The 22,782-nt window shown below is 43.6% G+C and overlaps 1 protein-coding gene across 1 annotated transcript in view; it reads right to left on the bottom strand.

Annotated features, from left to right (window-relative positions):
- The window catches only part of LOC140909195 (centrosomal P4.1-associated protein-like), a 71,239-nt gene that overhangs the window by 22,265 nt on the left and 26,192 nt on the right, over positions 1-22,782 (bottom strand). The window contains 6 exon segments of the mRNA XM_073337918.1: positions 2,346-2,511; positions 6,383-6,509; positions 9,199-10,654; positions 17,316-17,406; positions 21,206-21,347; positions 22,664-22,759. Coding sequence (XP_073194019.1) covers positions 2,346-2,511; positions 6,383-6,509; positions 9,199-10,654; positions 17,316-17,406; positions 21,206-21,347; positions 22,664-22,759 — 2,078 coding nt within the window.

The following is a 22,782-nucleotide window of genomic DNA, read 5'->3' as shown; positions in this document are numbered from 1 at the left end:
TGGAATAGGTGTGGTATGCCCGTATGAGAGAAGGTGCAGGGCACTATACTACACAAGGGGCAGTGGCACAAATGGAATATCGACACCTTCCACCTTGATGCCTGGCCCTATCAGGAAATGTGTCGCCGTATGTCTTATGCTTTTCCAGGGATACCTGGGCAGGAGGATCCCAAAAGAAAAAAAAGGGGTGGAGTGTGAGGATAAAGATATTCAGGCCTGTCTGCAAAGGCCTGTACTTTAAGAATTTAGGTGTATTCTTATCACTTGGCTAGTTCTAGAGGTATAAAAGAAAGAATCAAAATCACTGTCTGCTGGTGTAAGGGCCTTCTCTTACTGTGACAGTCTGAGGCCCTGTTCTTAGGCTCAGGCCTTTGGCTAAGCAGAAGAGGCAGCCATAAGCTAGGAAGCGAACAGTCACATCCTCACATTCCAAACTAGTCACATTGAAATAAGGTGCTATTGGGCTGTTAGGCACTATCAGGACAGGATTGTATTCCTATCACCTCCAGAGAAAGGGAAGTGCCTAGAAAATGTAAAAGGAAACTTAGTTTGATAGCATCCTGTCTGGCAAGAACTCACTTATCAATAGCTGGGATGTGAAATCCTCACTTCTGTATTGTCTTGTCATTATAGTTCCCACTTTGCTATTGTTTGTCTGTATAATCTCTGTCTGGTTCTGTGATTGTTCCTGTCTGCTGTATAATTAATTTTGCTGGGTGTAAACTAATTAAGGTGGTGGGATATAATTGGGTACATAATCATGTTACAATATGTTAGGATTGGTTAGTTAAATTTCAGGAAAATTATTGGTTAAGGTATAGCTAAGCAGAACTCAAGTTTTCCTATATAATCTGTAGTCAATGAGGAAGTGGGTGGGTGTGGGTGGGAGGGGGTGGGTGTGTGAGTGGGTGGGGGAGATGGGAACAGGGAATGGGGGTAAGAAAATTGGAATCATGTTTTGCTAAAGGGGGAAATGGGAACAGGGAATGGGAGTAAGGAAGTTGGAATCATGTTTGGCTAAGGGTAGGAATGGGAACAGGGACACAGGTGTAAGGCTCTGTGGTGTCAGAGCTGGGAAGGAGGATACTAAGGAAGAAAACTGGAATCATGCTTGCTGGAAGTTCACCCAATAAACATCGAATTGTTTGCACCTTTGGACTTCGGGTATTGTTGCTCTCTGTTCATGCGAGAAGGACCAGGGAAGTAAGTGGGTGAAGGAATAAGCCCCCTAACAGTAGCCCCTATTAAATGGATTAAAAACTGAATTTTTGAGAGGTTTCAGAGGAACAGCCGTGTTAGTCTGTATTCGCAAAAAGAAAAGGAGTACTTGTGGCACCTTAGAGACTAACCAATTTATTTGAGCATGAGCTTTCGTGAGCTACAGCTCACTTCATCAGATGTTTACCGTGGAAACTGCAGCAGACTTTATTGTAAATGGGGAATCACCATCCAGTGAGGTGTTTGTAGTGGATTCCCAGTGGAATTTGTTCTTGGCCCAGTGCTATTCAATATTTTTATAAAAGCATTGCTGGTAAAATTTACAGATGACACCAAAATTGGTGGTGTGGTAAATAATTATAGGAACACGTCAGTTATAGAGAGTGATCTTAGCAAGCTGAACTCATTTGAACAACAAGTATTTTAACTGAGCCAAATGCAAAATCATGCGTTTAGGAACAAAGAATGTAGGTCATACTTCCAAGATAATGGACTGTATCCTGGAATGCACTGGCAAAGAAAAGGACTTGGTAGATAACCAATTAAACATTAGATCCCAGTGCAGTGCTCTAGCTAAAAGGGAAAACGTGATTCTTGGATGTATAAGCAGGGGAATATCAAGTAGGAATAGGCAGCTGGTATTACCTCTGTGTATGGGATTGATGAGACCATTACTGAAATGCTCTGTCAGTTCTGGAGTCCACATTTCAAAAAGGATATTGAAAAATTGAAAAGGATTCAGAAAAGATCCCCAAGAATGATTTGAGGTCTGGAAATCATGTTTTATTGGGAGAGACTTAACTCAGTCTAGTTAGTATATCTAAGAGGAGTTTAAGAGGTGAATTGATTATGGTCTACAAACACTTACGTAGGGAAGTGATTTCTAAATCTAGCAGAAAAAGGCATAATGCTATCCAATAGCTGGAAACAGAAGCTAGACAAATTCAGACTGGAAATAAGTTGTAGGTTTTTAACAGTGAGGGTAATTCACCAGTGGAACAATTTATCTCAAAGCACGGTAGATTCTCCATGATTTGAGCAGCAATTCTCATATCCATTCTACGAGGGACTACAAACTGATCTGTAAAATCACATTTTCTTTTTCCCCTTCTTTATACACTGCTTACTTGTATTTCTTCTGATTTTACTTCCTCTTTAGTGACTCTAGCTGCTGTTGAGTACTTCTTAAATTCAACCTTTTCTTTCTGCGATGTGTGAATGTGGTCTGTCTTATATTCTTCTAAGCGATTAAGTTCTTGAGCCTTGCTGGTCTCAAGCTGATCCATTCGTGTTCTGTTCAAAAGGTAAATTGGGGATTATGAAGCTGATGTAACGAATGTAGGTTGAATCCTGTCTTTGGATGTGTATCCAGGATTCCCAGATTTAGGGCTTGATTTTCAGAGGTCTCGGGCATTCACAGCAGACACTGAAGTCCAGGGGAGCTATAGGTACTCAGCACCTCTGAAAAAATCAGGTCCTTAATCACTGAGAGTCTCAGGTGCGCACAGTTTCAGCTGTAGCCCTCTATGCAGCATGAGGTCACACTGTGCAGAGGACACCAGACAGAATCGTCCTACAGGCCAGATCTGGCCCATGGGCCACCAGTTGGGCCACGTTTTTTAATTCTGGGCCATGCAATGCATGCGTTGCATACTTAGACGGCACACCATCGATCGCAACCTGGAGCAGTTGTGCTTGAGAGGAGAGAGAGGGCACAGGTGTCTTCTTCCTCACACATACCCATGCAGGGTGCACGGTTGGAGACTGAGCTTCCGGAAGCCCTAGCTGCCCCAGAGTGAGAACAGCCGTAGACCTTATGTGCCAGTCAGTGGGCGGGGAGCTGTTGGGAATGCTTGCTACAGGTATGGGAAGTTCAAGTGCCCAGTGTACAATCTTAGCACCTAGGAGACATGTTGCTATTCCATTCCTAAAGCCTCTAGATGCTAGCACTGGTACAGGGCACGTTTTCCCTCACTGGAGCTCCAGGCTGTAAGTCCTTAACTGAGCCCAGAATGTAGCATATTTGTATGAATTGAAATCAGTGTTTGGCACAAACGCTGACCCCATTTTTGGAATATATTATCATATCATTTGTTAGCCTCATGGGCAGGCACATGAGGCAGCCGTGAGGTGGTTAGGAGCATTCACCTCACTAGCTGGGCCTGTCACTGCAGAGGGTTCTCTAATGGGCAAAATGGAAACTAACACTGACATTAAGAGACCCACGGGCCCCCTCCTCCTGCTGCCCGAAGGAAGGTGCCACTGCAGGAGAGATCTTTACGGTTGAGTCATTTGGAGTTAATTCATTGGTTCCTTTTTTAAAATATGAGCCCTTACAGTATTCTGGCTTCATGAACATTAAAAGTAATTCATCACCCCAGTAACCAATTAACACCTCACCCCAACATCTAGTAGGAGTAATAAATTCAACACCCCTGCTTATGCCCGTCCTATCCCTGCCCCTTGTGAGAACAGAAGCGTTACCCAGAAAGTCAACAAAGTTGGACCACAACAGGAAGCAATTTCTAAAGTGGAGGGTCTTTCACTGCAAATGCCCTACTTTCTTGGCTAGACCAGGGAGCAATTAGTTCCAGCATCTCAACTGATTTCATCTGCTGCAGAATCATCCAAAGAGAACAGAGGTGTTTCAGTTAGGGTTGACCCCAACCTTTTAGAGGCCTTATACAATAGATTAAAACCAAAGGCTTGAATTGCACATGGAAGTGAATTGGCAGCCAGTGCACATCACAGATGTAAAGTGCTCCCTGTAGAATACACTGCCTACAAAGCAGACCTCCATGTTTCAGGCAAACTGAAGTTCTCACAAGGTCTTCAGCTGTAGCCCCATGTAAAGCACATTGCAATGACCCAATTGTGAACTGATAAAGACCCTAGTGTTGGAAGCAAAATCCACAGCCAGGCGAAAACCTCTAAGCTAAACAGAGGGAAAAAGCACTCATGATTGCTGTTGCTACCTGGACATCCAGAAGCTGCTGTAGATCCAACAAGAACTGCAGGTTATATGTCACAAATGGCAGGCAAACTCCCCAGAAATAATTTTCCCTAATCTCCTTATGGCTTCCCATAGCCAACAGGAATTACCTCAGTTCTGTCTGGGTGGAGTCTGAGCCTACTAACTCCCATCTCTGCCCCAGTCTCCCATTAGGCACTGTATACATGCCAAAGTCTAAACTCAGAGAATTTTCACCCTCCAGTCTGCACTTCTCATGCCTGCAGAGGCCTAAAGTAAAAAATGTGTTTGGAAACCAGAGAATGCACAGAAGCCTGGACAGGTCCAGGCATGCCAGCTGACTCTCTCAACAGGGCTCTTATTGCTTCCACCAGGCAAAAAAGTCAACATGGTATAACGGAAGAGCTATATCACTGTGGTTACCAGCCAGAGCTCCTGATGTGCTCACTAGTTTAAAAATACAGAGCCAGATCCTGAGCTAGTGTAAATCATTGTGAGATCATTGACATCAATGGAGCTAAGCAAGTTTACCCCAGCTGAGGATCTGGCCCACAAACTGGAAAGAAGAAATGAAAAGGTCTACACTACACAGCATGCCATCTATGGATTTGTAGATAAACACCTTTGTGAAAATGGTAGAGTCAACTACAACTAACTCCACGAAAACGCTGTCAACAACACTCTTTTTAGGGCCAACGCTGTTATTAGATGCCAAAGCACTATACTCAGTAAGACAAACCCACCAGAGGGCACTATCTATCTACAGGAGCAGAGTACAGTGCTGTCTGGGAAAGTATTGCATTAACTCTGCATGGAAACATCACTTAGCAACCGAAGGTAACACCAGTACATAACTCTGGAAAAACTGGAGCCTAATTTCTTTGACTGATTTTTTAGATGTTAAACATAAACAGCCCAAATCCACACACAGAACTCCTATTGCAGTCCATTGGAGATCAGCCTGCAGGATGCTTTGGGGATCATACCCAGAAAAAGATCTTTATTGAAGCAATTTTTAATAAATGCAAAGTATTTTGAGCAAGGCTAGCTAAGGAAAAATATAGCACACTGTAATTCTGAAAGGACTTGATCCTAAGCTCTTTGAAATCAATGGGAGTGAAAATACAAAAGTGTAAACTTTTGGTTTGGGGGCGCGTTCAGTTTGCAACATGTATTTTTTTAAAGGAATGCAAAAAAAAAAATCTAAATCAAGAAATTACTCTTACTTTACATAAGAAAAAAAAAATTCTCATACCGAGTAAGAAATAGAAAGAACACAGTAATATAAAAAAAAAGGAGTTTGTATTACAATAGATATACGCAAAAAGAAAAGGAGGACTTGTGGCACCTTAGAGACTAACAAATTTATTTGAGCATAAGCTTTCGTAAGCTACAGCTCACTTCATCGGATGCATATAGATATACGGTAAGTGTAGGTTCTAACAGATTTCAGACATGTTTTAAAAAAATTCACACTGGGTTTGAATTTAACCATGCTATGATTTTATTACAGGCATGCCAATGGCTACCGGGTGCCTACATTTGAGATGGTGCCCTTATTCCAAACCCCTGTTTTCAAACATAATTTTCTTCAAAATATTACATTTTTGACTGAAATTTTTCCTGCTTGATCTCAACCAAGTAGAAAATTGTTTGAATTATGCAAACAAACATTTTATAGCTATGCAATTTTACAGCTGCTTTACTGCACTTTGATTATTTACAAATCAGCTCTTTTGAAACTTTAAGCTTGGCACATCCATAGTTACAAATACATCCTTTGCCTGGTTTGGATAACTACCACGATATAAAGGTGGGTAAATCTAAATGTGACATAGGGATGATAACTAGGTTGGGCCTGATCTTCTGAGCTGGGAAGTGCCCCCAGCTCACAGTGACTTCAGGATGCTCAGCAACTTGTACAGAGTATTCAGCATTTCACAAGATCCAAGCCCTAAAACTCGTCATCTGGCCATAGGTTTCAAATCTGTGTGCCCTCTCGTTAGTCAGCTACATCCATATTTGGACACCCACATAAATGGCCTGATTTTCAGACCACCCACAGATCCCACTGAAATGAGGCCACTTCGGTAGGATTGAACAACCTAGCTTTCGGAATCCAAGGTTGAAAATATTGGCCGTAATGCATGGTCAGCTAGATTCGTTCTGCATGCCATGGGATGGTTTACTTACCTGAGCAAATGACTTGCTTTCTCTTGTTCTTCTTTCATCCTCACTAGAGGAGGGGTTTCTCCATGATATACACCAACCTCCTTTTCCAATTCCTCCAACTTGTCAGTAAGCCTTCTCTGAGCTGCTTCTATGAAGACAATCATATTAGTACATATAACTTACTGTGTGTTCATAAAAATAGTCCACGTATTTAACTACAGTAGAATTGCACAGACCAGGAAAATGTAAATTTCTCTGCTATATCCATCATTAGACATTAACATCTTGGGCCCCAATCCTGAAACTATTCACTATACAGCATAATGCTTACTAGTGCAAATCAAGCACTACACCTGGCAGTAAGTGTGATGGATTGGGGGCTCTCTCTGGGCCAAGGTATAAATTCTATTTTGGTTTTTGTTAATGTCACGCTGTATTTCAACCTCCATTTTGAATGTAACTTTTGAAGTGGCTTTGAGCATCCATTTTGAAGCAGGAACTTGGCAGCTAGTGAAGAGTCTGTGTGATAGAGCAATCAAGGGCCATCAACACTGAATGGCTCTACTCCAGTGGAACAATTAATTATTATTAATTATTTGTATTACTGTAGTTTCTCTACCAGCAGGATCACTGACATTGAACGACTCTCTGCCCAGACATTCCTTATATAAGAAATTCTTTCTCTAAGCCTGTGTTTCCTTGCTTTCCTGCCATGTTGTCCCCAAAGTGTGTAACTAGAAAAACCACAGCTCCTACATCCAAGAATGGAACCAAGTGGGGGAACGTGTATAAGCAACAAGGAGCTCAGGCACTAGTTCCTGGGTCTAGGCAATCAGACTGAGGTTCCACTGCCCAAGAAGAGGGTTAGACACAGGATCTGCAACTGGGAATGTGCCTGAGCTAGGAACAGTGACTATCCACTCCTCATATCCAGATCCCGGGAGCGTATTAGTATGTGGGATTCAGTGATTGGATCCAATCACAACAGACAAGAGTCCATCCAGAGAGTGGGACTGGACCAGGTTGTGACGGTAGGATCAGGCTCTTGGTTACTGTAAATCCAGTTGGAATTCACCCCAGTTAAGTAAAAGGTGCGGCACCAAAAACTTTCTAATTCAGAACAGAGGAGACTCTCAGAACTTTCACTTGGACAGCAAACCGACCCAGAGGGGAAAGGAGACTGAACATGGTGGAAGCACAGTAATAAATAAATAGATAATTAACTTCCACTCAACCTCAGAAAATAAGGAACTAAATTGCATGGGCATGTGGTATTTTTATAATTTTAGGAATTGCAGCCCTCGGCTTCCAAGGGTCCAATGAACCAGAAACCACAGGGCAGGCTCTTTTTCTGCCACTGGAGTTCCACGTATTGTCGTTATCGCTCAAACGGAAATAGAAAAATCCCTCCTGAAAACCCACTTCCTCTGCAAGGCTCTCCCCACATTAAGAAGAAATGTAAGAGGATCAAATAAATTATAAGATTAAATCGAGTTTGTAAGGTAACTCTCCCCTCTGCTTCTTCCAGTGCATCCTGCTTTTTCTTGTGGGGTGAATGTCTCCTATAGTGAAAACTCTTCAGGGCAGAGGCTGTCTTCCTGTCTATGTCTTGCACAGTGCCAAGCACATTTGCCTGTGCTTAATAGCAACACGAATTAATTACAAAATGAGAGATGTGATGTTGGCATCTGAGCACGTGACCAGGAACCAGGATATAACAGGCCATAACTTCACTGATGATTCACCAGGGATGAATTTGACCCCCCCCAGCTTTAATCCCAGATCTCACACCATCTGCCATTCTGGCCTTGCATGTGTCACTTAAACTCTCTCTCAGTTTCTCCATCCCTAAAATGGCAGCAACTCAACTTTGGTGCCAACTTTGAGTGCGGTGAGGATGAATTGACAATTTGTAAAGTGCTGTGAAGATGTGAAGCATTATGCAGGCTAAGCAACCACACCTACACACCCACACCGAAACAGTGTTAAATTATATTCAGTTAGTAGTGGGTGGGCTCAGTCCAGCTCCTAGTGCACAGTTGCCCTCGTCATGAAACCAGTTACAAGTGGCACTGATAGACATCCTTGTTGGCAGTCTCTGCAAAGAGGCCAAGACTAGAATAGGCATATAGATTGAACTATCCCCTCAGCCCCAGTGGGAGCCTGTTTTTTCTAGGTCAGGGCTGAGGAATGTTGGCATGGTGGTTGGCATGGCATGGGATGGGACATGCACTAATGGAACATGTGGTGCAAGTATGGCGGTACGGTCTGGTACGCCGTACCAGTAAGATATTTATAGCCGGTACTCTGTACCAGAAAGACATAGGAGCAGAACATGGAGCTGCTGGGTGGCCCTACACCCACAGCTCCTCCGGCATGGCTGTACCACCTCCATCCTCACCCCCAGCCCTTCCACGCAGCTGCATCTCCTTTCTGAGGACAGGGCTGGGGGCAGTACAGCCGTGCTGGAGGAGCTGCCAGGTGGCCCCACATTCTGCTCCTTTCGCTTGTGGTTCCGGAGAGCCCTGTGGTTCAGAAGTCTCCGGCGCAGCGGGAGGAGGACAGAGGCCCGCCCCCCCCAGGTAACATGGGTTGGATCATGGGGAGGGGAGAGCGCCGGGAAAGCGCAGAGCCCTGGGCTGGGGTGGGACAGGGAGGAGTCACATGGGGGGTCACGTGCCCCCCCTTTAGCTGGTGCCCCTCTTTGTGTCCCTCCCATGAGTGCAGCGTACAGGTAAGAGATGAATTCTACTTGCACCCCTTGTGTAGAATCATTATAAACCAAGAAAAATTCAACTGCTGCTGACATCGGGACAGAAGTTTTGCTTAGCCCTTACCTAGCATACCCAGAACCGGTTTTCTTTGTGTCTTCTCCTCTGCAAAGGTGTCTTTAATTTTGAACGCAGGGAACAGGCTGGCCACCAGATCACATGTTGAGGGTGATGACTGCAGATCTACATTTTTAACATCCCCGACATTACTCTCACTCCTTGTCTCAGGCTCTCTTCCACCTCTCGCAGATCTTGGGGGCCAAAAGGGAAACTTTCGAAGAGAAGAGCAAGACTTGTTTCCTCTCAACCTAGCAACCCCATTACCAGACTCACTGCTGCTTGTGCTGAGAGAGAGACCCTGCTTGCCTTTTATCGCTTGAGCACCCAGTTTCTTTGGAGGTGGCTTGGTGTGCTTTTTCAGGGCCAGCTCTTCTGCTCCACTGGGCTCATCACTAGCATAATCAGCATCAGAGAGATCCAAATTTTTGTCTGTGCAACCTACTTTCTGAGGCACGTGCGTTGTGGGAGTCCGAGAGCAGTAAGATTTGGGGTCATCCTCACTGTCAGTGGACATGCAGCCTGACCCACTGGACAAAGGTTGAGCATTCCACTTGTTGGTAGCACTTCTACTGCTTTGCCACTCTAGCTGGTGGCTGACAGATGTGATGTTCTTTTTCCTGGCCATGCCTTGAGTTGATTTGTGGGTAACTTTCATTATTCTGTCATTAACCATCTTAAACCTAGTGCTGGGTCCTCTTTGGCTCTCTGCGCTTTTGCTCACAGTGTACTCTTCATTGTGGCAACTGCTAATTCCTTTCACACCTGGTGTGAATTTGAGGCCTGTGCTCCAATCCATCTGCTTGGTTTGGCTTCCTTCAAAATTCTGAAGCTTAGAAGCATCTTGAAGGATTTCCAAGGGATTTTCTGCTATCTGAGTTAGATTGCCCTTCCCACACTGATCCACAATATCTAGGTCCTTTTGAACTGTAGACTCCGTGGAATGTTTGTCTGCTTTGTCTGAATGTCCTAGAGAATCAGTACTTTGAGCTTTATTTTTCTCACCTATTTGTAACTTCATTTCAGTAATTTGTTCCTGACACGGCTGCAGGAGTTCAGCCCAGTTCATCTGCAGTGGTACAACAGGATCCTCCTTTGCACACTCTTCTTCACTACCTCCTTCTCCTCTTTCGTCTGGGCATTGCTCAGGATCTCTTGCCTTACTGTCAACCTGAGCCTTTATTTCACTCATGGAGATAGTGCAATCTGTATTCTTTTCATTAGAGACCAACACCGTGGGGCTGCTGACCTGTCGATGTGAACGATTTAAATGTTTCCCCAACTGTAATTTTCCTGCATCCTGTTGGTGAGGCAAAGAGAAGAGATTCTGGCAATCAAAACTAACTCTTTTGGCATGTTTGGCTTGTTCTTTCGCAAGGTTCTCTTTATTTTTTTCAAGTCTTGCAATGCCTTCTCCATGTTTCAGGAAAGATTTCCGAGGGGTCATTTTAGCCTCACAGAAGTTCTGCAAATACCAAAAATTATGTTTAAATTATGAGACATTCTTCAAAAATGGAAAGAGAAATCAGATCCCATTAGGCGGAAGCCATAATAATAAAAACAGTTTCTTTGTTGTATGCCACATTTTTCTATTTTCCTTTATATCAAAACTTTTTAAACACGCACAATGTTAGTTTTCCAGCATTTATACTGCTCAAGTCATACAGCGCAAAATAAATTCTCACAAGGAGCAATATTATATTGAGATAATGTTCAGACAGTGTTATTAATCATTTTTTAGGAAATCTAAAAAACCCTTCCAGAGCGTTTGGTTAACATAGGTTAAAACTCACTTCTGGAATGCCCAGACATTCTTTGTAACCCTGTTAATTCAGTCCTTGTGCACAGCTATCTTAGAATTTTTATTTCCATGTGATCGAAGTGTTTTCCTATTCTGCTTTCGTAACAGTGAAATAGTTTCAATATCTCAGATGAAAGATATAAAAAATGTTCAAAAGTCATTCAGTGACCACTTTGTGGCTAAGGCCCTCCATTTCTTTTCTTTTTTTAAAATAAAAATTACAGACAGATATATAAATTAATCTGCAAATATCGGACTTCATGGTTTTGTGCTCTCTGCAACAGGTGATGACATCAAAGCTAGCACAAAATCATGGCCTCTTTTTCTAAGATCAGGTATATGGACAAACTAACAAACTGCCAACAGAATCTGACCCACAGTCACTGCACTAAAGAGTTTAGTGATGACATCAGATATTGCCAATAAATTCAGATTCCGGCAAGCAAATTATTCTCACTGTTTCTCATAGTTTAACAACTGCAAGGAAATATATTTTGAGTCTGCGCTTAAACCTGAATCCTGCTCAGATTATTCACAAAAGCAGTCCCATTGATTTAGTCCATGTTCTGTTAGGGCAACATGCATCCCTGTGTAGATGGACAGGACCTGGCCTTTCTGTATCCCTTAAATCCCACTAAAACCCTATTTTGAGGCCTCTGGTGGTGCTTAGGCCAAGTGATGGCCCTTTTGCACTGGGGGGAAAAGGACCTTAAACAGGATTTTGTGCTGTATTTTTTTTAAAGGTTTATGGTTTACTTTTAAAGTACATATTGAATTACTATACTCTGGGGAAAACAGACATACAGAGAGATAATGGGTGGAATTTTCAAAAGTGCCTAAATCACTTACGAGCACAGGTACCACTGAAAGTCAATGGGACTTGTGTTCCTAAGTAATTTTGGAACTTTTGAAAATCCCTCTCAATGTGCACAGAATTGAAAGACAGGAAACAAATAAAGGACATCACAGAAGGCAGAATGATAGACAAATGTAATGAATATAACTGTGCATTACATAGCAAATAATTCACTACTTCATTTTATTATTACATTTCCATGTAGAAAGAAATACTGAGATTTCCCAGAATTTCAGATTAAAGTGAACCACGGATGCCTGCTATTGTGCTGATGTGATCTGGCAAAAGCCTCCCAAAAATTCTGATAGGAGTTAGAACTCTCCTTTATTTATTTTCAGGCCAGTGAAGTTTATTAACATAAACACCTTTGCTTTTATGTCACATGGACAGCACTACACGAAGTAGTGAAAAGGTTTATGGTAATAAGTAATTTGAGTTCTGTAAATCCAGATAATCTTTAAAAAAAGTGTTTTCTTAAGTTACTTGTATTTTTATAGTAGTACCTGAATTGATTGCTGTATATTGTATCACCTTGAAGTTTCAAAATGTTATACATTGTACTCTATATCACTAAACCAGAATAGAATGTTCTGGTTTGTGGTGATTATTTTGTCAATTTTAGAGTGCTTACTGATAGATAGATAAATTAATGGATAATATTTAAGAAGAGAAAATTGTTGTTTTAATAATCTGTTTATAAAGATAATTTTCCTTGAATTATATTAAAGTTGACCTTTTTCTGAACTCTCACACACCCAGGTATGAACTCCCGGCAAGTGGTCTCAGATTTTTTCTTCACTTGAGTTTTAATTGTATTTATTTGAACTGGAAAACCTAGCTGTAAACAATAGGTCAGCACTTGACAGTTTGCATAGTTGAAAGTTACCAGGCTCAGGAGCCTTCTGATTAGAGCAGGTCAGGAATTTGGGGTGGGGAGGGATATGGGGCTTTTTGTTGAAAAAAATGCCAATTTGTTGAAACCAAAACTTTAAATGGGAAGTGGTTAGATTCAATGCATTTTTCAATTAAAATTTTTTTTTTTTAAAAAAAAAGATGTTTCTATTTTGAAAATAAAATATTTCTTGTTTTCTGGTTCAAAACAATTTTTGCATAGAAATTTATGCTAAGTAAAAAAAAAAAAAAAAAGAAATGGTCAAAATCAAAATGACAGGTTTTGATTGACCCAAATAGAATTTGGGTTTTTTTTTGGATTTTCAATTCATAAACATTTTTTGAGTCCAACTTTTTGTCCTGATTCAGACTTGGGAAAAAATGTTGTAATCCTGAAAACTTGAAAAATCATGTCCTGCCCAGCTCTTCTTCTGATGCTCAACCAACCTGAGAGATTTATATGAACCTTCTAGATTCTGTGTTATGCTTACCACTGAACTAAGATAGTTACTCTTTCTGTTTACCTCATGTCACATCTGTTCCAATGTGCATGTGTACCCCATTATTGTTCAGATATCTGAACTGAACAAGAACTACACAACACCATAAAAACTTTCAAACCCAAAACATGTCCTTTATTCTCTAAAAAGGCCAAATACCCTCCATGCCACAGAAGACCCAAAGCTTGGCAGAAACAACACGTTATGATGGGAAGCAAGAAGCAGAAAGCAGAAGCCTCCACATCCCTGTGTGCTGAGGAAGCAAGACTAGAGTTGTTTGTGGGTAGACAGCAGAATGGTAGCATGGACAATAGATCTTCAGACTGCACTGATCCACTGGACCACAAAACTGTGTGTGTACAGAGGAAAAGGGATGCTGTACAGCAAGCTACAGCTGCTACTAGGGCCCATACATTGTACCAGCAGCTATGGCCTGGGTGCAAAGGTGACTCAGACCCATCTCCAGCTCAGAGGACGGAGGAATTCATCCTCCTTTACCTGTGCTTTGCACCCCAAGAGAGATGAGTGAGGTCCAGTGGACTGAGTCTTGGACTAAGAGCCAGAAACTTCTGCGTTCTGGCTGTGATATTGATTCCCGCAGTGACCTTGGGCAGCCGCTTACCTTCTCTATCTGATTGTCCCAATTTGTAAAACACTTAACTCACAAGAGTACTATAGGGATCAATTAATATTTTAGACGTTATCTGGGGGTGGAAACTACCACACAAAAGCTAGAGATACAAGGCAATTGAGGTAATATTCTTTACTGGACCAACTTCTGTTGGTGAGAGAGACAAGCTTTTGAGCTACCTGAAAAAGAGCTCCATGTAGCCCAAAAGCTTGTCTCTCTCATCAACAGAAGTTGGTCCAATAAAAGATATTACCTCATCCACCTTGTCTCTCTAATACCCTGGGACTGACATGGCTACAACTACACTGCAAATGTAAAGACTAAGTATTTTTATTTTTAGGAGTCCTCAGTGCCTGCAGGGAAGTCTTATTCACGTCATTCCTATGAGTGGGAGTGTCATGTGGTTCCAGACAGGATATGGCCCTAAGTGTTCTATTATTCAGAAAGAGCACGTGGCTCCATTGAGTGCAAAGGTTCACATCCAGTAATACAAGCAAAGGGTTCAATAAGAAACGTAACTGGGCCACCAGAAGCCTAGTCTACGGTACTGGCTTTGGGTGATTGAGCAAATGAATCACAACTAGCCCCCAGAGAGGATATGAGAACTACCAGCAGCAGCTACAGAGCTGCTCCTTTAGCTCAAGTGGTAGAGGCCCGTGGGTTCGGAGCTAAAAGAAAGTGGTCTGGTTCAGGCTCCATAGATCTATGTGTTTTCTGTAACAAGTTTTTCTGATGTCCACACTTTTTAATCATATCATGGTAGGCCAACAGTTTCAAACTTGAACGCCTAAAGGTAAAGCACTTAAATCCATTATGAGGCACCTATATTAGTAGTCTGATTTCAGTTGCTGAGGCCTTGGGCTTCTGACTGACTTTGGATTTTTCAGCATCTCTGAAAATCAGCCACTAATTTAGGTGCCTATATATGGATTTAAGCGCCTAATTTTAGGCACCCAAGTTGGAAAATTTTGGCTCTAATTTCAACTACTATTTAACATTTTATTCAGTAGCACCTACATACTAGCTATCCCTTATGCAAATATAAGTACTAAATGACACGCAACAACTTATTTCCTTCTGTGTTATCGCTAGTGTTACTAAATATGATACTAGAAAAAAGAACAGCCCCTAAAGATGAGAAGTTTGCCTGCAGCTAAGGCAAGTATGAGTGTTTTGTGTAATATCATATAGAAAGGAAGATAATGCATCAGTTTGAGTTTGTGCGTTTCTTTGTTGGTGGACAAAGAGGAAACAGGAATCTATTGCTCTGGGTTTCCAAACGTTTGATACTGAACTGTACGTCTTCCAGGTCAGTAAATATAGCAAGGTGGCAGAGCTGGTAGACAGGATTGAAGATAAAATACAGGTCTCAGAACCCCCAATTTCAAGTGGACAAAAGCCACTGCTACATTTGACACTAAGGGCCAGATTTTCAAGAGTGCTCAGCACCCAGTAGCTCCCACTGTGACACTCATCCAGTGTACTGAGCACTGTTGAAAATCTGTCTCTGTCAACATTGTACCCTTGCTCTCAGTCTCAGCAGAAAGGACTTAATGAGCCTTGGAAAATGATATATCTTCTCACCCCCATTCCCACATAGCCCATCCAGATCAGGTTTGGAGTACAACATCAATAAGGCATGTGAGAAGTCTGGACTGTTAGTGTCCAAAATATACCCAGTGGTGAGCTGGAGCCGGTTCGCTAGAACCGGTTGTTAAAATTTAGAAGCCCTTTTAAAACCGGTTGTTCCGCGAGGGAGAACTGGTTCTAAAAGGGCTTCTAAATTTAACCAGCCAAAAGTGGTGCCTTAGGCGCCGACTCCACGGGTGCTCTAGCCCTGGAGCACCAAAGGGGAAAATTTGGTGGGTGCAGAGCACCCACAGGCAGCTCTCCGCCCCACCCCCAGCTCACCTCACCTCCGCCTCCTCCCCTGAACTTGCCGCCCTGCTCTGCTTCCCTCTCCCCCCCTCCCCCTGGCTTCCCACGAATCAGCTGTTTGCGCGGGAAGCTGGGGCGGGCTGAGAAGCAGGCCGCGGCTTCCTGCTCAGGCCCAGGGAGGCAGAGGTGAGCTGGGGGGGGGGGGCGCAAGGAGGGCCTCCTGCGCCACAGCAGGTAACCTGGGGGGGGTGCGCAGGGGAACCGCTCCCCGCCCCAGCTCACCTCTGCCACCCTCAGTCTGAGTGGGAAGCCACCACCTGCTTCTCAGCCCTCCCCGGCTTCCCGCTGAACAGCTGATTTACGGGAAGCCAGGGGGGCACGGAGAAGCAGAGCGGGGCGGTGCATTCAGCAGAGGAGGCGGAGCAGAGGTGAGCTGGGACCGGGCGCGGGGCAGGAAGCTGCCGGTGGGGGCTCTGCACCCACCAATTTTCCCCATGGGTGCTCCAGCCCCGGAGCACCCAGGGAGTCGGCGCCTAAGGCACCACTTTTGATGTGATCAGTGGGGGGAGCAGCTGCTCCCCCTGCTCCCCCCCAGCTATGCTCCCCCACCCCTAGGAGCCAGAGGGACCTGCCGGATGCTTCCTGGGAGCTGCCCTAGGTAAGCACTGCTGGGACTCCCCACCTCGCCCCCTGGCAGGTGCCTCTGACTCTTAGGGGTGGGGTGGGCACCCACTACGGTGGCCCACGAGACCCTCCTGCCCGGTCCTGGGGGGGACATCAAGGAACGCGGGAGGGTTGGATGGGGCTGCAGTCCCGGGGGGCGGGAGTGGGCAACGACCCCCTCGTGGGGTGAGGAGGGAACCCGTTTAAGATTTTGGCAGCTCATCACTGGCTATACCGGTTCTGTGAATTATTTGAAGATCTGTCTTCAGGGCAGCCAGATCAGAACATGTCACCAGGATTAAGGGTTTGATGCTGCCCAAGGTGCTGAGCACTCTGGCTCCAGTTCAGCAAAGGAGATTCACTTACGCACATGCTGATCTTTAAGCATGTGAGCAATCTCACTGAATAAGCACATGGGATTACTCATGTGCTTAATTTGCAGGATTGGGATGAGCATGCTCAGCACCAGGCAGAATGAAGCACTAAATTCACATTAGAAAAGACAAAAAGAAGAGGGACATGATTATCAAACACCAACAGTTTTAGGATAGGGAATGGTGACAAATGGAATAACAGAGTCATCCTGAGATCTAATTTAGTTTAAATAAACTGGAGGAGGCTAGAATATAGGCCATGAAGTACCTAGATGAGGAGGATACTGTGAACACTAAACAGCTCACAAAATGTCAGCAATATCATAGGCAAACAGCATTTCACAGTGCATTTATGGGGACACAGCTTTAATTTGTGGAAGCTAGTCTAGGCCTCTCTAGCATTAACAACAGGTGAGGGGAGAAATTCACCCTTGTGCAAAGAACCAGAACAAGTCCCATGTACCACTTAAGCCCATAGGGACTTGTAGAAACAAGCTGAACAGTTTCATCAATACAGCCAATAATACAGTACCTGCTCGTGGCTGTCTGTTATTTGAGAATCCACTTTAAGTTGTTCTTCAACAAATTCTTCAAAAGTCTTCTGTCTTACACCAATTCTTGGTCTGATTGGTCAAGGCAAAGAATAGGATGGCATCAAATGTAATAACTTCCCAGCTATTTTTCTTTATAATTATAGTACAGCTGACCTCTAGTTCCAATTTCAAAGGTAATCTGCATTTTTTAAAAGGGGGAAGTGGCCGAGCAATGAATCAAACATAACCTGGCACCTATTAGGGCCAGGACATAGGAACCCATGCTTAGTGCATGGAGCCAGGGCCAAAAGCCAGGAGCCAGAGCCAAGGGTTAGAGCTGGAATCAGGAAAGGGAGCAGGACAGGACTGGAGTAAGGTGTGTCATAATAGTCAACCAGTGATCCACCTACTAGCAGAGACAGCTTCCTGGAATTCTTAAATAGTGCTCCTCCTGGACCAATCAGAGGTCACAGGGATACTGCTAATTGAGGCTTCCATGGATGGCACTTCCTGTGATGCATAGTCTCCCAGGTTTACAGTGCACTGATCATGTCTCTACCATAGCTGCCAGAGAGTGGCAGGGCAGCATTGGTCAGCTGGAGCCCTACAGACCTGGGTTCTGGATCCTTACAGGATCCACTTTTCACCTTGAAAATATCCTGTGTGAGCCTGAATATATGTTTTGCAGACAGACAGACAGCAATTTCTTCTAAAACATTGGAAAATGCCTGAAGGACAAATAAATCTGAGAAGCTGGACTATTTTCCAATCCTGCACAGCCTGCTTATTCCAGGCACTTGTCCCAGACCCGCACCAGCTCCAGCAGAAAATAATGCAGTGAGAGGGAGAAGTCTGCAATATTTGGTGAAAAAAGCGACATATCACAGCATGCCCTTACTTTGGCAAGGGAGAGAAAGAATGTCTGTAATGTATTCGAAGGCCAAATGGAAGTCTCTGAATAACAGACCAGGGTAGTGAAGCAGAGGTAAACCTTTCAGTAGTTTATTCGGGATGTATCTACAAGCTTACTTAAAAGGTCTCTGAAGTCTCAGGGAAAGCAAATCTTGAAAACAATGTAAGATGTGAAAATACTAGCGTGCTGAGGACACATATGGAAATGTTTCTTAATTTGCTTTAGAAAAGCATCTCAGTATTTATCATTACTTCCTCCTTCCAGGTGGATGATCCTTGCTTGCTGATGACATTATTGCCTGATCTGGAGCTCTCTGAAGCTCAATGAAGAGTAAAATTATGACTATAATTGTAGCTAATGCTTAAGAGACGTCTTGAGGCACCAGGTGATTTTTTTATGCATAGGCTTAATCACTTGAGGAAACTAGGGGCTGCATTTTCAAAGGGCCTCAAACTGGCCTTCACTTGTTCGCAGGAAACTTTGCACTTGCAGACACCATTTCAAGCACTAATTCCCACGTGTGAAAGTTGATACCTTCAAAGGCAAGAATGGGTTTTGCCCTTGTACATGCTACCACCTGTGCGTGCAAGTGTTCGTGCTCGAAAAGTGTGTGCGCAGGTGTTTATATATGCAAAAATGGAGGGTGCTTTTCCAAAAATGAGCCCTAGTCTTCTTGCCCACAGGGGTCAGCCTTTTCTTCCTTGTTTTCTGCTGCCCTGCTGCTTTTTAAACTATGCATAGTTGCTAATATTTAAAAGATGTTTCTGGAATAATTAGGGTTGCCCCAGGGAAGAAGGAGTGAGTGAAAGAAAGTGTGTGTGAGAAGTATGTATGTATGTAGTGTGCATCTCAGTGTTGCCAGTATTGGTGTTTTTTCTTAAAGCTTCAGCTCCAGGAGTCCTCTGATTTTGTGAGAATCTCAGCTTTCATTTAAAAAAACAAAACTGTTTTCTAGCCCTCAAGACTGTGGAGAAGAGCTGGAACATTTGAACCTGAAATGCAGAAGGCAAATACAAGAACCACAAAATTATCATTTTAAAAATCTCAATCTGCGGTGTGCAAGGCTGACTCATTATTATTATTTTTAAACACTTGTGGTTGGCAATCCTGAATCTTGGGAAATTCTAGGTTATTTTATTAGGAATGTCTTCCTGTGACAAAGTGTAAGGGTGCTTTGACGTGAAAGGAGTTATGTGGCTCCTCACTATCACATGGCTGATCTAGGCAAGATTATGCAAGAAAAGAGGAAGCTACTGCAAAGGAGGCTGTTTTGTGGGAAGGGTGCATCCTGTTCCCTTTCTCTTTAGTTACAGAAAATCTTATATAGGCAAAACCCATGTGTAACAGTCTTTTAGATGGCATTAACTATGGTCTTAGCGGTCCTTTTTGGGGAGGAAAAGAGAAAAAGTTAGTTGAGATGATCTTGAGCAGTTATTGTAGTTGAAGTCTGGTCCAGTCTCCTTTAAGGCAAACGCACATGAAAGGGGTGGGAAAGGAACAGTAAAGATAGGAAAGGCAGCTTCTGCCTGTGGGGCTGATTTTCACTTACAACCTTGCTGCTAGACGAAACACAGGCGCAGCGCAGTCTGATCAGCCACTTGAATACCTGGCTAACTTTTACCAGCACCAGGCTGTTTAAGGGATTGCTTTTAGCTGCCCTTCCAGTCACAGGATCACAGCAGTGTAGCAAAAGGTGGAGCTGTCCTGGCTGGCCAGTCTTATTAGGTAGAAGGCAAAAGGAGAGAGATAGGAAAGAGGAGAAATGGGGGCTGGGCGGGGGGGGGGGGGGAGAGAAAGTAAGACATTCGGGAGGGGTTGACAGCAGGTTCACATCCCAAGTGTTGGTCAGGATTTAGCCAAAGCCAGTGGAAGTGGAAATGCCATCTGGTTCCCTCTCTTTAACTGGGTCTGGCGAGGATGCCTGTGCAGATGAGACTGACAAAGGCCCAGCAGTGTTGTGGTGGACCCCAGGATCCCTAAACCTGACAGGGCGGCAACCCCTGATGGTAGAGCTTGCTTCTTGCAGTCCATGCATCCCGTTGTTCCTTTCAGTGATGCTCAGATGGGCAATATCAGACCATGGATGGCAATGAACATTAACCAATTAAAACACATGTTGGTGATTTCAACTGCAAACATTTCCTTCCATTTCTAGAATCATTCAGCTCAGTGATGCCAGCCAGTGACTTTAGCAGGAGCTTTAAAGACCCTTTATTCCAGTTATTTTAACGTAAACAGTCCAGTTTGTACCAGTCTTGGTCTCCATCTTTTACTTTTACAATCAATTGTATATAACATGCTGAATTGGACTTCGGTTACCTGGGCAACTTAGAATACAGAGCTCTGTACAACATTCTTCTCCCCTCCAAGCTGCCTTAAACTGAAAAGGCCTGGGCCGGGGGTGGTATTAACCAGTAGTTTGAGCTGATCTATTCTGGTGTGTTTGGAAACCCTGTGAAAGGGATGTGAAGAGGCCCGTCACTGGGACTTTATTTCCTTTCTCTGGCTGGTTAGCCTGCATATCCACTTACACTGGTGTGCTCAGGGCGTCTGGCCCCCTCCAACCATACCTCCTCCATTTGGCTTTTTTTCTAGGAGGTGATTGAATGTTGTCATTGGTGTTTCTGCTCTGGAGCTGGCAGTCCTATCAAGGAGCCATGGATCTGTCCCAACTTTGCCCATGCACACAAACTAATCTCATAATCTGTGATACCCCACTGATATGCTAGCATTTGCAATTTACTGTATACAGGGGTGCGGGAACAATTTTTATAGTCGGGGTGCTGAGAGCCATTGAACCAAACTGTAAACCCTGGATATAGAAACTACTTCAAGCCAGGGGGTGTGGCAGTACCCCCAGCACCCCTAGTTCCAGCACCTAGGACTGTATATGTATAAAAGTGAGGAAAAGTAGTGACTGTTCACCGACAGCTTTATTTGTATCATTGTAAATGACAAACTAAACCCTTTCCTCACCTGTCTTCCAGGTTTCTAGTCCTTGCATCCATCTTTATGCCAAAAGAGGAAAGGGGAATCTGTTCATCAGTTTGCTCTCCCTCTTCTTCTTTAATGGCAGGCAAAGTATTCGGACAAGCCTCTACCATTAGTGGGCTTTCATCTAAACAGCAGTAAGGAGGGACATAAGAAGAAAGCCTTGACATTTTTCAAGTTTTCTATAACTTCTAAGATTTTTTTAATATTTGAAAATGCTTCCTGGAATATTTTAAACTTAACGAGATGGAAGAATGAGACTCACAAAAGACCATAAGAATCTCTAATCCCTAAATCTAATGATTACAAAGAGTGAAAAGTGAAAATGAATTGATTTATGCCCATTCAATGTATAAAACTGAAATTAACTGGCTAGTCAGTGTCTAGCAGTCTATCCAGCATTGCTATCTGCAGGATAGAATTAAACCTGCTCAAGTGTGTGCATTTATGTCACCTCCTAGTGGCTAGCCTACTAAATGGTCACAAGAAGAGCTGCATATCGTTTTTGTAATAGGAGGTTTTGTCACAGAAATGTGCCAGTCCCCCCACACTCTACAAACTGAACCGACCGGCAAGACTCCCTACAACTGGCAGGTTGTCACTTTGATAAAAGCCTAATACTAGTGTCAACCAATGGAGAATTACTTCTTTAGTTCAAATCACAGAATTCTGTGGTCTGGGAACAGAAGAGCCTATGTTTGATCCTTCATGTTTCACACACATGACATCGCTGGCAACTTGTGTCCACTCTTTACAGCACAAATACAGCAAGTGCTACTGAAGCCCTGTGAAGACATCTTCGTTTTCCTCTCCAACAGCCATCCCAACCCGCCATGCCAAGCCAAGCTACTCCTGCTTTGTGCAGGGGAGAGTATTTTGCTCCTAGAGAAAAAGCATCTGCAAGTGTTTCATGGAGGTTAAGAACTAGCTCAATTTAGCTTGAATGACTTAATGTAGGTGATTTACCAAGAATGCAGGGAGATGTAAGTTACTCCTCCTTGTGGTCAGCTGTAGTTTAGTTTATGGCTGGCTCTCCAGAGGAAGTAAACAGAGCAGTGCTAATGTACGCCAGATGGAGATACAGCCCAAAGAGTTCAAGTGGCATGTTCAAGGTCCCACAGCAAGTTAAGTAGCAGAACTGGAACTGGAACCAAGCTCTCCTGGCTTCCAAGCCTGCGCCAAATGCACTGGGCCATGCTGTCTCCCTTGCCTTACTACAGTGCCTGCCTAACTTTACAAACAGCTCCGAGATGAGCACTCTAATAACAGGCTGCTCTAGCTCGACAGGTTTCAAAAGGAAAGGAGGAAAAACAATATGCATAATGCGCAGCGTATTGGAGAAAGAAAATACTCTTCATAAACCCTCCCAAAACACACTTAGCATGTTTCATCTTTCTCTTACAGCAATTCAATATATTGCTCAGATCTGTTCCTGTAATTCACCTTTGCTGGATGTGATTTCCTCTTCTTGAGCAACTTGTCTGAAAAGTTTTTTTGTGGGGCTTCCATCACTTCGAGATAATGGCTCGATCTCTTTCCCTATAGTCAGAGAAACACCTTTT

The sequence above is a fragment of the Lepidochelys kempii genome, chromosome 3 (assembly GCF_965140265.1).
Source record: "Lepidochelys kempii isolate rLepKem1 chromosome 3, rLepKem1.hap2, whole genome shotgun sequence".
Taxonomy (NCBI): Eukaryota; Metazoa; Chordata; order Testudines; family Cheloniidae; genus Lepidochelys; species Lepidochelys kempii.
This window is presented reverse-complemented; position numbering and strand designations above follow the sequence as displayed.